At 37.9% G+C, this 15,321-nt stretch overlaps 1 protein-coding gene across 2 annotated transcripts; it reads left to right on the top strand.

Moving 5' to 3' along the window:
• Positions 1–949: 949 nt before the first annotated feature.
• On the top strand, positions 950–13,623 carry LOC133649152 (uncharacterized). Of its 2 annotated transcripts, none has more exons than XM_062045975.1 (5): positions 950–1,067; positions 1,198–1,515; positions 7,269–7,520; positions 9,865–10,083; positions 10,157–13,623. In XM_062045975.1, exons 1-5 carry the CDS (start codon positions 965–967, stop codon positions 10,336–10,338), a joined length of 1,074 nt encoding a protein of 357 aa, XP_061901959.1. In that variant the 5' UTR covers positions 950–964; the 3' UTR covers positions 10,339–13,623. The 2 variants fall into 2 exon arrangements, with proteins under 2 accessions (XP_061901959.1, XP_061901960.1); XM_062045976.1 differs by having other exon boundaries at positions 10,160–13,617.
• Positions 13,624–15,321: the final 1,698 nt, after the last annotated feature.

Raw genomic sequence — 15,321 nt, 5'->3', positions numbered from 1 at the left:
CTGTGGCGGTGGGGGCGTGGCTATGGGCGTGGTCACCATGACATCATCGAGTAATTTGCATAATTTACTACAATGACATGATTTCTCTAAAAAGGCTCAAAAAATGTATACTTACTAATTAATAATAACAGTTTTGTTTTGAACGTCCATCCATCCATTTTACAATATAATTACAACACTTTATGTACATATTTATATACAGATTTGAATAATAAGTTATTCACTGAAATATATTTACTAATTGTGGTTCTTACAAAAAATATATCTTATAAAATATAAAAGCTAAAATGTCTCATAAAGCTCTGCCCCTTTAATTAGTGCATACTAAATCATTTAACTTTAGCCTACTACTACAAGCATATTATTTACCAGCAACATAAAGTGAAACAGAGGCAGAGGTGTCCTGCCACAGTCAGTAACAAATAAACAGAAAACAGTAGTGGTCAAATACAAATAAGGCAACAAGACAAGTATCCTACACTTCTCTTTTGTAAAGTAAATGTGAACAGCCTATATGGGCATCTACATCAACTATATGATTTACCTGAGAAGCTGGACAGGACACAAAAAAAAAAAAAACAATCTATTTGTGGCGGACGTAATTCTTTCGTGGCGGGCCGCCACAAATAAATGAATGTGTGGGAAACACTGCTTCCCCCTCTGGTTCTGTCCATAGAGTTTTTCTTCTAGCAAATCCATCATACTGGAGATTGAGGATTTCCCATAATGCAAGTATGTCTTTAGTCACTAGATGACACTGTTAACTCAATTTGTACATTTCATGCCTATTTGAACTATATTTACACCTGGGGTTGAAAACTGGATGAAAAAAGTAGGTTTTTATAGGAGTGAATGTTGTCTTTTGAGCTGGCTAATATTAAAACAAATGAATGTTTCAAGTTGTGTTGTTAAAAGGAGAAGTAGAACTTCCTGTTCCTGTCTGTCTACTGTATACTAAGAACAAATGGGCCAAATTGGGCACATCATTTGTGAAGAAGCTGAGCAGAAGATCAGAGATATGAAAGTGACAGCTGGACTATTGGTGTTGCTCCTCACAGTTTGTCACGGTCAGACTTTTCACGCTTAAATTGCAACATTGACTACATTTGTTTGTGTCTTTAGAGATATATTAGTCTGAATGACTATTGTAGATTTGCTGTTAAATATTTTTCCTTGTCTTTCCTTTTTTTCTTGCAGCTGAAGAACAGCCTTGTGACGGCAGAAAAGATGGTGTTCAGTGTTACGGAAAGCTGGGAGAGACAATGTTACTCCGCTTGATGGACGATGCCCTTGGATTATATAGATATAGCTGGGAGAATACCACAACTATACTGATGACAGGGGGAATAATTCGTGATGTGGATCTATTAGAAAAACGATTTAGCTTCACCCCAGAAGAAGGACTGATGAAGATAAAGAAGTTGGAGAGGAGAGATAGCAGCAAATATACTCTCACCATTTTTAATGAGGGTGGGAAACTGATCATCAGTCGGACTCTACAGTTGTTTGTTGAAGGTAAATATCTTAACTCATATTTGATTTTGGTATTTGTTTTGTTTTAATTGCAAGGATACACAGTAGACAAAGTCTTTCCAGATGAAATGCCCTATTTTTTTTGCCTCAAATTAGGGTTATAATTACAATTTGTGGTCCTCAAGAACACCAGATTTTTGTTTATTTGAAAATACAAACTAGAGATGTCCGATTATGGCTTTTTTGCCGATATCCGATATCCCGATATTGTCCAACTCTTATTTACCGATTCCGATATCAAGCGATACCGATATATACAGTGGTGGAATGAACACATTATTATGCCTAATTTTGTTGTAATGCATTAAACAATGTAACAAGGTTTTACAAAATAAATCAACTCAAGTTATGGAAAAAAAATGCCAACATGGCACTGCCATATTTATTATTGAAGTCACAAAGTGCATTATTTGTTTTAACATGCCTCAAAACAGCAGCTTGGAATTTGGGACATGCTCTCCCTGAGAGAGCATGAGGAGGTTGAGGTGGGCGGGGTTGAGGTGGGGGGTAGCGGGGTGTGTATATTGTAGCGTCCCGGAAGAGTTAGTGCTGCAAGGGGTTCTGGGTATTTGTTCTGTTGTGTTTATGTTGTGTTACGGTGCGGATGTTCTCCCGAAATGTGTCTGTCATTCTTGTTTGGTGTGGGTTCACAGTGTGGCGCATATTTGTAACAGTGTTAAAGTTGTTTATACGGCCACCCTCAGTGTGACCTGTATGGCTGTTGACCAAGTATGCTTGCATTCACTTGTGTGTGTGAAAAGCCGTAGATATTATGTGACTGGGCCGGCACGCAAAGGCAGTGCCTTTAAGGTTTATTGGCGCTCTGTACTTCTCCCTACGGCCGTGTACACAGCGGCCTTTTAAAAAGTCATACATTTTACTTTTTGAAACCGATACCGATAATTTTGAAACCGATACCGATAATTTCCGATATTACATTTTAAAGCATTTATCGGCCGATAATATTGGCAGTCCGATATCATTGGATATCCCAAATACAAACGATACATAAAATATGTATGGAATACAAATCAACCAAATAAAACTAATGTGATTTTGCGTGAGTGAAATACAATGTTACTCGGGCTGTGAGTCTTTGGGCACCACACCATTTCATCCGATATCATTCGATTCAAATCTTGGAGGTAACGATTCGATTGAAAATCGATTCTCAATTCGAAACTATTATCGATTCCAAATTCATGCTTTTTAAACAACATTGAGTACCAGTTCTATGAATAACTGCATTCCTCCATAAAATAGATAAACACGAATGGAGCTGAGATGCTCCAGCACCCCCCGTGACCCTGAACGGGACAAGCAGTAGAAAATGGATGGATGGATGGATGGATGGATGGACGTTTAAATAGTAACTCAAATAATACTGGTTTTGTTTATTAAATTCTACCCGAACTTTTATTTAAGTCAAATACAAATAAGGCAACAATAGAAGTATCCCACGCTTCTCTTTTCTAAAGTAAATCCGTACAGCAGATATAGATCATTTAAAAACCCCCAAAGCAGTGAAGTTGGCACGTTGTGTAAATGGTAAATAAAAACAGAATACAATGATTTGCAAATCCATTTCAACTTATATTCAATTGAATAGACTGCAAAAAATGTTTAATGTTCGAACTGGAAAACTTTATTTTTTGCAAATATTAGCTCATTTGGAATTTGATGCCTGCAACATGTTTCAAAAAAGCTGGCACAAGTGGCAAAAAAGAGTGATAAAGTTGAGGAATGCTCATCAAACACTTATTTGGAACATCCCACAGGTGAACAGGCTAATTGGGAACAGGTGGGTGCCATGATTGGGTATAAAAGTAGATTCCATGAAATGCTCAGTCATTCACAAACAAGGAGGGGGCGAGGGTCACCACTTTGTCAACAAATAGAACAAATAGAATAAATAATTTATAGATATATGCATACTAGTTCTAGCTATTAGGCTGTACTAGTTTTTATTTTTTAAAATTTTTATTATCTTTTTATTTTTTATTTTTTAATACACTGTAGCACTTTGAGCTTGTTTACTCAATGGAAAGTGCTTTTTACAAATAAAATCAATTATTACTATAAAATCTAGTAACAAATGCGTGAGCAAATTGTTGAACAGTTTAAGAACAACATTTCTCAAGCAGCTATTGCAAGGAATTTAGGGATTTCACCATCTACGCTCCGTAATATCATCAAAAGGTTCAGAGGATCTGGAGAACTCACTGCACGTAAGTGATGATATTACGGACCTTCGATCCCTCAGGTGGTACTGCATCAAAAAGCGACATCAGTAAAGGGTATCACCACATGGGCTCAGGAACACTTCAGGAAACCACTGTCAGTAACTACAGTTGGTCGCTACATCTGTAAGTGCTAGTTAAAACTCTACTATGCAAAGCGCTTCTAATACTACTCAAATATCATTCCGGGGGCCATAGATCATTCATTAGCTGCATCTTTTAAGCCTTTTTTATCCTCTTTAAAATCCTAAAAAAAACAAAAAAACTGTGTGTTTTTGCCTCTCATAATGATTGAAGCAAATTTCCCAAAAAAAGTGCAATTCCCCTTTAAATCAGCCATATACGATGTATTGTAGGACGTTACATTTTTTATTTTTTTCCATGTGTTTTTTCATGCTCTTCATCGCTAGCAATAAGCGTATGTTTCCTCTTCTTGCTCACGTCTTGGAAGCACACCGTGTTGGAGGCAGGCTTATAGACAAACAGCTCATCTGCATTCAAAGGATATACAGCATACACACAATGACGTGTTTGTCAGGTTCAAACACTGATGACATCTATTAAACAAGACAAGAAGCAAAGAATTAAACAGAGACAGAATTAAATTTGGCTCAATTTGAGGAGAGACGCATGGACACTGTGCACTTGAACAGTGTCTCAGCACGATCTGGCGAAAGATTGTACTCCTCCTCTTTTATTTGGACTTTCTCTGATCACATGGCAGCAGCTGCTTCTAAGGGAGGGGGGTCGTAAACAGCCATCGCCTTTGATTACAACAGTTCACAGAAAAGGTCGCAAAAGAGTTCAAAAAGAGGTTCGTAAAACAGTTGAAAAAGGAGGTTCAAAAAGAGATCGTCTGGAATTTGAGCAGATCCTGCCTTCTCTCCGCTTTGTAGTCCTTGGGTCAAAACAATATCTTGGGTTAAAACAATATCTTTCTGTTGATTACAATACATGAAAGAAACAGAACCCCCTCCATGTTGTTTCCCCTTACACCAGGGGTGTCCAAACTTTTTCCACTGAGGGCCGCACACTGAAAAATCAAAGCAAGCGGGGGCCATTTTGATATTTTTTTATTTTAAAAACCAATACAATATATGTATAAAAAAATATACATTTAGGCCTCCACTCAGGCTTGATCTCAGGGACCCCAAAGGGTTTTGGTGAAAAAAAATATTAAAAATGTGTCACTATTCAGTATTATTATTTTTATTATTATTCAGTATTATTATCCCTAGATCAACATTAGGTCTATCTGTCAATATAACGTTTTTAAACATTTAAGTTGTATGCTCTTGTTGTCAAAGAAAACCCTGTTTTATGGAAACAACACAAAATATACAATATTTTCACCCAATAAAATTTTTAAGTGGAATATTTGAGATTATATAATAATTGGAGCCTTCAAAAGGTCAACAACTCATAACACCATTGATTTTAATTCATTATTATTTTTTGAGCGATGACACTTAAAAACAAATCACACAAAAGGGTCCTACTCAAAGTGTTACAAAATAAATTATACATTTTTTTTACTGTTTACTTTTAACACAATAACCTTGAGATCAACTTCAGATCTATCCGTCAATTATAAGTTTTATTGTTGTTTATGTTTTGTTTGTTCGTTTTAGGCCCTTCTTTAAAAAACAAACAAAAAACAGCTCAATTTTTTATATGGCAAACACAAAAAAATGCAACATTTTCCCAAAAAATATCTCAAAGTGCAATATTTAATGTGACGTAATTGGAGCCTTGCATAGGTCAATAATTCATAATAACATTGATTTTGATTCATTATTTTTTAAAGAAAGAAACAGCCTGCATGGCAGCTTTGTGTTATTACAGTAAACATTGCAACATTTTCTTGTTACATTTCACCTGTTTGCTCTTTTATACCACTTTTTATGTTTTTAATTTTTTTAATCGTATTTTAAAATGAGCGGAGGGACCGTTAAAAAATGACCAGCGGGCCGCAAATGGCCCCCGGGCCGCACTTTGGACACCTCTGCCTTACCCAGTGGAGTTTTGCAAGCCTTCTTCTTGGTAGGTTTCAAAGACAGCTTCTCGCTGGGAACTCATTTCAACACAAAGTTTTTGTGATAACTTAAATAAAATTATTCTAACAGTGTTCCTTACTAAAAGCACTACATCTCTACACCAATGCTACATTTTTTTTTACAACACACTTCTAGTACACTTTTGTGGGACCTCTAAGACTTATCTGGCAACTTTTCTCCTGAGGTAAAGGTCATCATTTTGCAATGCAGTCTGCTGAAAATGGCGGAAAGCGTCACTCTACATAGCAACTGACGCTGTGGTCAAAGTTGGAATTGCCACAAAACACATTTGAAGATATACAACACTCTACTGCTATGTGGCTCCAACCTCACAATTTGTCATGTTTCATGTGTTGGGTAAACAAGGAACGAATATTGCCATATAAATCCCCTTCCTACCGTACACAGTGTAGGCACCTTTGTGGTTGCTTTTGAAATATAGTTTACTTTGTGTCAGAATAATTGTATCCAAGTTATCACAAAACTTTGTGTTCAAATGAGTTCCCGGCAAGAGGACAAATGCTGTCTTTGATCTTACCAATCAAAAAGCTTGTAAAACTCCACTCTGTACGATGGGAAGCGACATGAAGGCGTCGGTTTCTTTGATGTATTGTAATCCACAGGAAGATTTTGTCTTGACCCGAGATCTACAAAGCGGAGTGGAAGCAGGACCTGATCCCCCCTCCAGGCACCTTTTCTTTGAACTGTTTTGTAACCAAAGGCGACGGCTGTTTACGACCCCCCTCCCTTAGAAACAGCTGTTGCCACATAATCAGGGAAAGTCCAAATAAAAGAGGAGGCGTACAATCTTTCGTCAGAGCGTGGTGGGACACTGTGCAAGGGTACAGGTCTACGCGTTTCTCCTCAATTGAGCTAAATTGAATTCTGTCTCTGTTTAATTCCTTGCTTCTTGTCTTGTTTAATAGATGTCATCAGTGTTTGAACCTGACACTTTGACCTTTGCATTGTTGCTGCTCAAGATATTTGTTGTTCCCCATGGCATGATACCAAACCACACTGTTTTCTTTCTCCAGGTCAGTCCACGGTCTCATATTTCAAATTGCAACTTCTGGTTCCGGTGTGTAAGGATAAAAAAATATATATATATTTTTTATTTCTGCTGACTGGTGAATTTAATTGTTGTTATATGTAATGTTGGAAATCAAACAGTTTTTTTTGGCTTTTGACACAATATGAATAAGGTTTTGTTTTTCAATTAACATTCTTTGTGTTTCTAGATATTCTTCACATTAACCAATTAACCTCTGCTCCACATGACTTTTTTCCTGTGCAAATGTTGAACCAGCATTTACAAGATGATATAATTTTTCAAACCTCACACCACAGGATAGTAAATCTGGCCTTGGTCAGGAGGGGACCATCAGACTTAAAACCCACTCGATGACGTTTTGTTCAAAGTTCTCCTTGTTTCTCGCAGCTGCTGTCACTTCCGTCCAGATGGCATCCAAGTGTCTATCCCAGGGAGAGCAGCAGGTGTCTTGCTCCGCTGAAGGAGGGGACAATCCTCGGTACGAATGGACTCTCGCCAAAAAACCACTGCAGGTCGCTGAACTCTCTGGAAGGTTTCAAGCAAACGTCACCCTGAAGCAGCACCAGTCAGGACAGCTGAGATGCGATGTGGGAAATAATGTCAGTCATTTCTCGGAAGAAAAGTGGATATGGACTTGTGGTGAGAGAAATCTAAGTGATGCTAAATACGCTGACTACTCAGCAGGCACAAGTCATTGAAACAACGTTGACAACTTGTTGAAAGAGGTCCTGACGTTGAACAACTCAAACATAACATTGAAACAACATACTTCTTGACTACGTTTAATCAATGTTGGTTTCTGACCATGATTTGACTGAGATTTAATTCTGGTCATTTCCCAACCAAAATTCTACAACACAAATACAACTTTGAAACAACATACTTTTTGACGATGTTTAATCAATGTTGGGTCCTGACGTTGATTTGACCATTGAATTTAGGTAATTTCTCAACCAAAATTTTACAAAACAAATACAATGTTGAAACAACATACTTTTTGACAACGTTTCTTCAATGTCAAGTTGAAAGGTTGATTTGACCATTGAATTTTGGTCATTTCCAAACCAAAATTCTACAAGAAAAATATGACGTTGAAACAACATACTTTTTGACAACGTTCAATCAATGTTGGGTTGTGACTTTGATTTGACCATTGAATTAGGTCCTGACGTTGAGCAACTCAAACATAACGTTGAAACAACATGCTTTTTGACGACTCATAATCAATGTCGGATTGAAAGGTTAATTTGACCATTGAATTCTGGTCATTTCCCAACCAATATTCTACAACACATATACAACGTTGAAACAACATGCTTCTTGACAACGTTTCTTCAATGTCAGGTTGAAAGGTTGATTTGACCATTGAATTTTGGTCATTTCCCAAGTAAAATTCTAAAACAAAAATACGACGTTGAAACAATATGCTTCTTAACAATTTTTAATTAATGTTGGGTTGTGACGTTGATTATACCATTGAATTTTGGTCATTTCCCAAACAAAATTCTACAACAAAAATACGACGTTGAAACAACATACTTTTTGACGACTTATAATCAATGTTGGGTTCTGATGTTGATTTGACATTGAATTTTGGTCATTTCCCAAGTAAAATTCTACAACACAAATACAACGTTGAAACAACATACTTTTTGACTACGTTTAATCAATGTCAGGTTGAAAGGTTGATTTGACCATTGAATTTTGGTCATTTCCTGACCAATATTCTACAACAAAAATACGACGTTGAAACAACATGCTTCTTGACAACGTTTAATCAATGTTGGGTTGTGACTTTGTTTTGACCATTGGATTTTGGTCATTTCCCAACCAATATTCTACAACACAAATACAACATTGAAACAATATACTTTTTGACAACGTTTCTTCAATGTCAGATTGAAAGGTTGATTTGACCATTGAATTTTGGTCATTTCCCGACCAAAATTCTACAAGAAAAATATGACGTTGAAACAACATATTTTTTGACAACGTTTAATCAATGTTGGGTTGTGACTTTGATTTGACCATTCAATTAGGTCCTGACGTTGAGCAACTCAAACATGACGTTGAAACAACGTGCATTTTGACGACGTATGATCAATGTTGGGTTGTGACTTTGATTTGACCATTGAATTTTGGTCATTTCCCAACCAAAATTCTACAACAAGAATACGACGTTGAAACAACATGCTTCGTGACAACGTTTAATAAGTGTTGGGTTGTGACTTTGATATGACCATTGAATTTTGGTCATTTACCAACCAAAATTCTACAACATAAATACAACGTTGAAACAACATACTTTTTGACGACGTATAATCAATGTCAGGTTGAAAGGTTGATTTGACCATTGAATTTTGGTCATTTACCAACCAAAATTCTACAGCACAAATACAACGTTGAAACAACTTACTTTTTGACAACCCATAATCAATGTTGGGTTCTGATGTTTATTTGACCTTTGAATTTTGGTCATTTCCCAACCAAATTTCTACAACACAAACACAACATCGAAACAACATACTTTTTGATGACGTTTAATCAATGTTGGGTTGTGACTTTGATTTGACCATTGAATTTTGGTCATTTCCCGACCAACATTCTACAACACAAATACAACGTTGAAACAATATGCTTCTTGACAACGTTTGATCAATGTTGGGTTGTGACTTTGATTTGACCATTGAATTTTGGTCATTTACCAACCAAAACCATACAACACAAACACAACTTTGAAACAACTTAATTTTTGACGACGTTTATTCAATGTAAGGTTGATTAGACCATTGAATTTTGGTCATTTCCCAACCAACAACGTGGATCCAGTGTTAGACGTCAACTATGTTTTAGTTAACAAATATAACTATTTTGCAATGTTGTTTCAAAGTCAGTTTTAAAGAACACGCATGTAAAATCAACGTTGTATCAACGTCTTGGGCCTGCTGGGTAATACGCTAATGCTCCTTCTGTTTGTGTCTAGTTTTCATCAACTGCACCTCAAATGGGACTCGCATATCTGGGTGGTTGCCTGAAACCGAAAGAAGTTTGTGCGATGAGCACATCAAAGGAATGAGTGCCCCTCAAAGTAAGAACTTTCTGCTTATAATGGGCGGCGTCCTCTCAGCACTCTTCCTCCTCCTCGTGGTTTCCGTGGCGATTGTCTTGTCTCTGAAGAAAAAGCGAAGGGACACACGTGAAGGTACAAAATCATTTTTTTCAAGCCTTTTTCCCGCTACAGTATTTCATATTTGCCCTTTTTTGTCTTTGATAAGTAGATGAACAGGATTTGACGTACGCCGACGTCAGGATCATGACACAGCCGCAGAAGCAGATAAAAGCCAGACAAGAGGCGGAGGTGGAGTACGACCAAGTCAAGTTTTCAGAGCGCCCTCGTCCAAGTATTAAGCTCGGACAGGATGGAAGTGTTTATGCCAACATCAACAGAGGCAGGTGATTACACCTTCACCTTTACTGAACTCAGGCCCCCCCGAGGCCAAATTGAATTGGCGCCCTTAGCACAATTCTATTCTATTGGGGGGGTTTGCATTAGGGTGGCTCTTATAATAACAAAGTCAATGATATTTGGCTAATTATGTAGCGGCTGGCTTTGCGGTTTTGTTTAATGGCTTTGGCTAGGGGGAGGAACAGGGAAGTGACGTTTAGTGAAGTGGCGAGCATTGCCGGGAAAACAGAGGAGACGCACACTGGTGTTCGTTGTGTGGTTGCGTTGTGCATTAAAGACAAGACAAACAGAGAAGTTGTGCAAGCCTACATTCCTGGAAGATTGCAATATTCAGGTCATGACATGTAATCCAATCCACTTTATTTACATAGCACATTTCAAAAAACAATAGAAGTTTCACAAAGTGCTGCTATCCATACACTTGGGTGAAACGGAATCCATCCTATTTGGTTTGGTTTAGTCTTTATTTGAAGGGACAATGCACAGAAACATTCAGTTCAAAGACAGATATGTTCTGTACCAAATTATAGCTAAATAGCTCATTTCCATCTGCAGTCCCTGGCTACCTAAATTAAAGGGATACAAAAATCATGCAATAAAATTATGACAATAAAAACATACTATAGCATGTTTTTAAATTAAGAAAAGTCATAAAATGCCCTTTCATGGACACATACTTAATATCAGGGCCGGCCCGTGGCATAGGCCGTATAGGCAAATGCTAAGGGCGCCGTCCATCAGGGGGCGCCACGCCAGTGCCACAAATGTTGGAGAGAAGAAAAAAAAACAAGTTGGTACTATTATTTCTAAATACAAAAAATAATCCCACGTTAATTAAAATGCAAAGTAAAGCTTATTTAATAAAAATATTATTTGTTACAACATTACGCCCCCCCCTCCCCACCCCTTTCCCCCGTACGGTGCACCCCCTCCCTTCCCGTATCATGACTCTTACCACATCAAAAAATCAACACAAGATGTCAAAACGGCCAAAACTGTCAGGTGCCCAGGGAAGAAAAAAGAGAAAAGAAGAGGAGAAACGAGAAAAAGCCAGAGGTAGCAGGTATGTAACGTTAGCCTACATGAAATTATTTGTCTGTTACAGAATGTGATAGTAACCTGGCTTTTTAGCATTAAGCTAATGTTACATAATTCGGCAATTGCTAATCAATAAATAGCTAGTTCTGTTTTAACGTCGGGTTAATATTGTGGAGGGGGCTAAATTGTTACCGAAAATGATAATGTAACGTTAGGTAATTACAGTACTCCCACCTTACATTCCTCAGGGACATTTGTATTAGATCTTTTAAGCAGGTGTTTTTTGTTTACATTGTTATTGCCTTCTGGTTAGCTAATGTTTGCCCTGCAGGTAATAGTCACTTTTCCACCCCTTTATATATTAGGTATAGTTGTAAGCCTAGTTGTTAAAGTGCACATCATTAATGTTAATTACGCAATATCACATGAGAGGGAATGCTGTTTTTTAATTTGAGCACTGCTGTGATTCGGTTAAAGATAATCATAACATAACATTCTCATATAATATGTTAATTTGCTTTCTTTAAGTAAAAAAAAAGGTCAAAGACAAAGCTATTCGGTTTCTTGTGAGTATATACACTTCACTGCCGATGTGGGGGGTGGGGGGGGGGGGTGTAAAATCTTGCCTAGGGCGCCAGATTGGTTAGGGCCAGGCCTGCTTAATATACAATACAAGCACACCTCATTTACATCATCACACAAAGACAATACATGCTTTTGTTCACATCTGTCATCATTTGTAAAAACAACCATGATTTTAACACACACACCTCACAATTTACAATAAAAATGCTCTCATGGATAAATATAATACACATTAGGTTGATGTGTCAAACATAGTGGCCACCTTAGTGACCGTGTGAGCAGCTTTGATTGCTCCAAAGCCGCTTTTTAACTTCAATTGTGAATGAAGAGTCATCTGTTAGACTTTTCAAGTTTGTTGTGAGGTCCTTCCATTCCTTTATGGCTTTATATGAAAAGGCTGATTGTGCAAAAGAGGTTTTACATCTGGGTACGCTACACTGCCCCCTGGTGGAGGCTCGTGTGTTTCTAGTTGTCACAGCAGATGTAAACTGGACAAAGTGCTTAAGTGGCGCTGGTGCGGTGTTACTTAGGATTCGATGGGCCATTCGTATTGATGCTAATCTTTGAATGTTAGCTAAATTTAACAATCTATATTTTTGGAGAACTAAACAGTGATGGTGGTGTTGTGGTTTTCGGTCAAGGATTTTGAGGGATTGTTTGTGCAAAGTTTCCAATGGCCTCAGTGTCATTTTGCTTGCCTGCGACCAACATGTTATACAATAATAAAAACGAGACATAATCATTGTATTAAAATAAGTTTGAGCTGCCTCCAGTGTTAATGAATTCCTGATACATTTGAACCTTTTTATGTTGTATTTAAGACTCTGGCACATCTGTTTGATATGTTTTTTAAAGCCAAGTGTTGGCTCTAAAATGACACCCAGGTAACGATATTCACTAACATTTTGTATTATTTCCTTATTAACCGTTATATTTGGAAAGGATGACATTTTATATTTGTTTACAAAATACATTGTTGCAGTTTTCTTAATGTTTAATGTAAGACAAGAGTCATGTAGCCATCTTGCCACCTTCTCCATAGCTGCTGGAAGTTTTCTGGCAACCGTTTCAGCGTCCTTTCCCCAAGTATAAATAACGTGTCATCTGCATACATCTGGAGATTTACATCCATTTGGGTCCCACATCAACCTTAAGAAAGTCAGTGACTTTACTATAAAAGTGGGTGACATTGTTATCACCAGGAAAGATGAGGTCACCTACCTAGGTTCCATTCTAGAGGCTAACCTTTCCTGTGATAAAATGGCAACCAAGGTAATCAAAAAGGTCAACCAATGAATGAGATTTCTCTATAGAATCTCCTCTCTGGTCAACAAAAGCACCACAAGGATTCTAGCGGGAACTCTCGTTCAACACTTTTTCGATTACGCATGCACCTCCTGGTACCCTAGCACCTCCAAAACCCTCAAATCTAGACTCCAAACATCCCAGAACAAGCTAGTCAGGTAACTTCTAGACCTCCACCCCAGATCCCACCTCACTCCTACCCACTTCTCCAAAGTGGGCTGGCTCAAGGTGGAGGACAGAGTTAAACAACTTGCACTGAGCCTAGTCTATAAAATCCGCTACACCTCCCTGATACCGAAGTACATGTCAAACTACTTCCTTAACGTAAATGACCACCATAACCACAACACCAGGGGGAGCTCCACTAACCACGTTAAACCCAGATTCCGATCTAAAAAAGGTCTTAACTCATTCTCCTTCTATGCCACATCAATGTGGAATGCACTCCCAACAGGTGTAAAAGAAAGGGCATCTCTATCCTCCTTCAAAACCGCACTAAAAGAACACCTCCAGGCAACTTCAACCCTAAACTAAGACCCTCCCCCTTCCACATCCCACCTCCCCGGATTGTAAATAATCAAATGTAAATAATCAAATGTAGATACTTATTCTTATGCTTTCTGATCTCTCTCACTATGTCCACTACTTGCTGTACATATCCTACCAAGTCAGTCCTACACTGTTTCGATGTCCATTTCTCTGATGATGCAATTGTTGATGACGGAAGTGTTGATATCAACCAAACCTAACCCCCCCCCCCCCCCTCCACATCCCACACCCCGGATTGTAAATAATGTAAATAATTCAATGTATATACTCTGATGATTAACTTGTGTGATGACTGTATTATGATGATAGTATATATGATAGTATATATTTGTATCATGAATCAATTTAAGTGGACCCCGACTTAAACAAGTTGAAAAACTTATTGGGGTGTTACCATTTAGTGGTCAATTGTACGGAATATGTACTGTACTGTGCAATCTACTAATAAAAGTCTCAATCAATCTCAATCAAAGCCAAAGAGTTCAAATATGTTTTAAGACGTGATTTAAAAAGTCATTACAGAAGGAGCCGTCCGAATAGCAAGAGAAATATTGTTCCAAAGTTTTGAAGCCACAGCAGAAAATGCAAGATCATCTCTGGATTTTAAACGGGTTTTTGGGACCACAAGAAGAAACTGATCAGCCGACCTCAGAGACCTTGAGGTACATTTTTAAAAGGTCTGACATATATTGTGGAGCTAATCCGTTAAGAGATTTAAAAACTAACAACAATTGTCAGGTTCAAACACTGATGACATTTATTAAACAGACGAGAAGCAAGGAATCATGCAGAGACACAGTTACATTTTGCTCAATTGAGGAGAGACGTTATTTGGGCTGTACTCTAGTCACAGATCCAAACTTCGCTCTAAAGTCTAGCCCACGTGCTTCCTTACATTTGGGAGGTCCCTGGTTACATCACTGAAGCTCTGAAGGAGGTCATCTCGACAGCTCCAGTTAGACACAATATATGATTATACAAGAAATGCAAATGTGTTGACGCTGGTGATATCGCCTTGTCTCTGCTCTGTCTGCGTCACGGCGGTGTTCGGCCTTGGCGGTCAGCAGGCCGTTCCTGGACACAGACACTGATACGAGACTGGTTTGTAATCTTTTGGATTGCCAGCTTTGCACAGACAAAGAAAAATACCACTTCAGCACAATTAATAATAACTATAGCAACGGCCCTTAAGCATAAAAGTTGTGTGATAATATATACATAATTATTCTAACAACAATATTTTAAAATTAATTTCAAAATGAACTGGGAGCCAGTGAAGAGATGCTAAAATGTCTTGGTTTTTTTAGTGGCAGTTAAAAGGTGAGCAGCAGCAGCGTGTTGGACTAACTGCAATGGAGCGATTGAGGCCTGGTTCGTTCCAACTTAGAGGGAGTTGCAGTAGTCCAAAACGTGATGAAATAAAAACATGGATTACCCGCTCAAAGTCGTTAAAAGATAAAACTGATTTAATTTTTCTAAAAGTCTCAGATGATAAGA

Source organism: Entelurus aequoreus, linkage group LG04 (assembly GCF_033978785.1).
Source record: "Entelurus aequoreus isolate RoL-2023_Sb linkage group LG04, RoL_Eaeq_v1.1, whole genome shotgun sequence".
Classification (NCBI taxonomy): domain Eukaryota; kingdom Metazoa; phylum Chordata; class Actinopteri; order Syngnathiformes; family Syngnathidae; genus Entelurus; species Entelurus aequoreus.
The sequence above is the reverse complement of the archived record's forward strand: the minus strand, read 5'-3'. Positions and strand labels throughout refer to the sequence as shown.

Coding starts and splice junctions, on each gene's coding strand:
- LOC133649152 (XM_062045975.1), top strand. CDS start 965: ATGGGCCAAATTGGGCACATCATTTGTGAAGAAGCTGAGCAGAAGATC. Junction 1,516..7,268: donor TCTACAGTTGTTTGTTGAAG/GTAAATATCTTA, acceptor TGTTTCTCGCAG/CTGCTGTCACTTCCGTCCAG. Junction 10,084..10,156: donor GCGAAGGGACACACGTGAAG/GTACAAAATCAT, acceptor GTCTTTGATAAG/TAGATGAACAGGATTTGACG.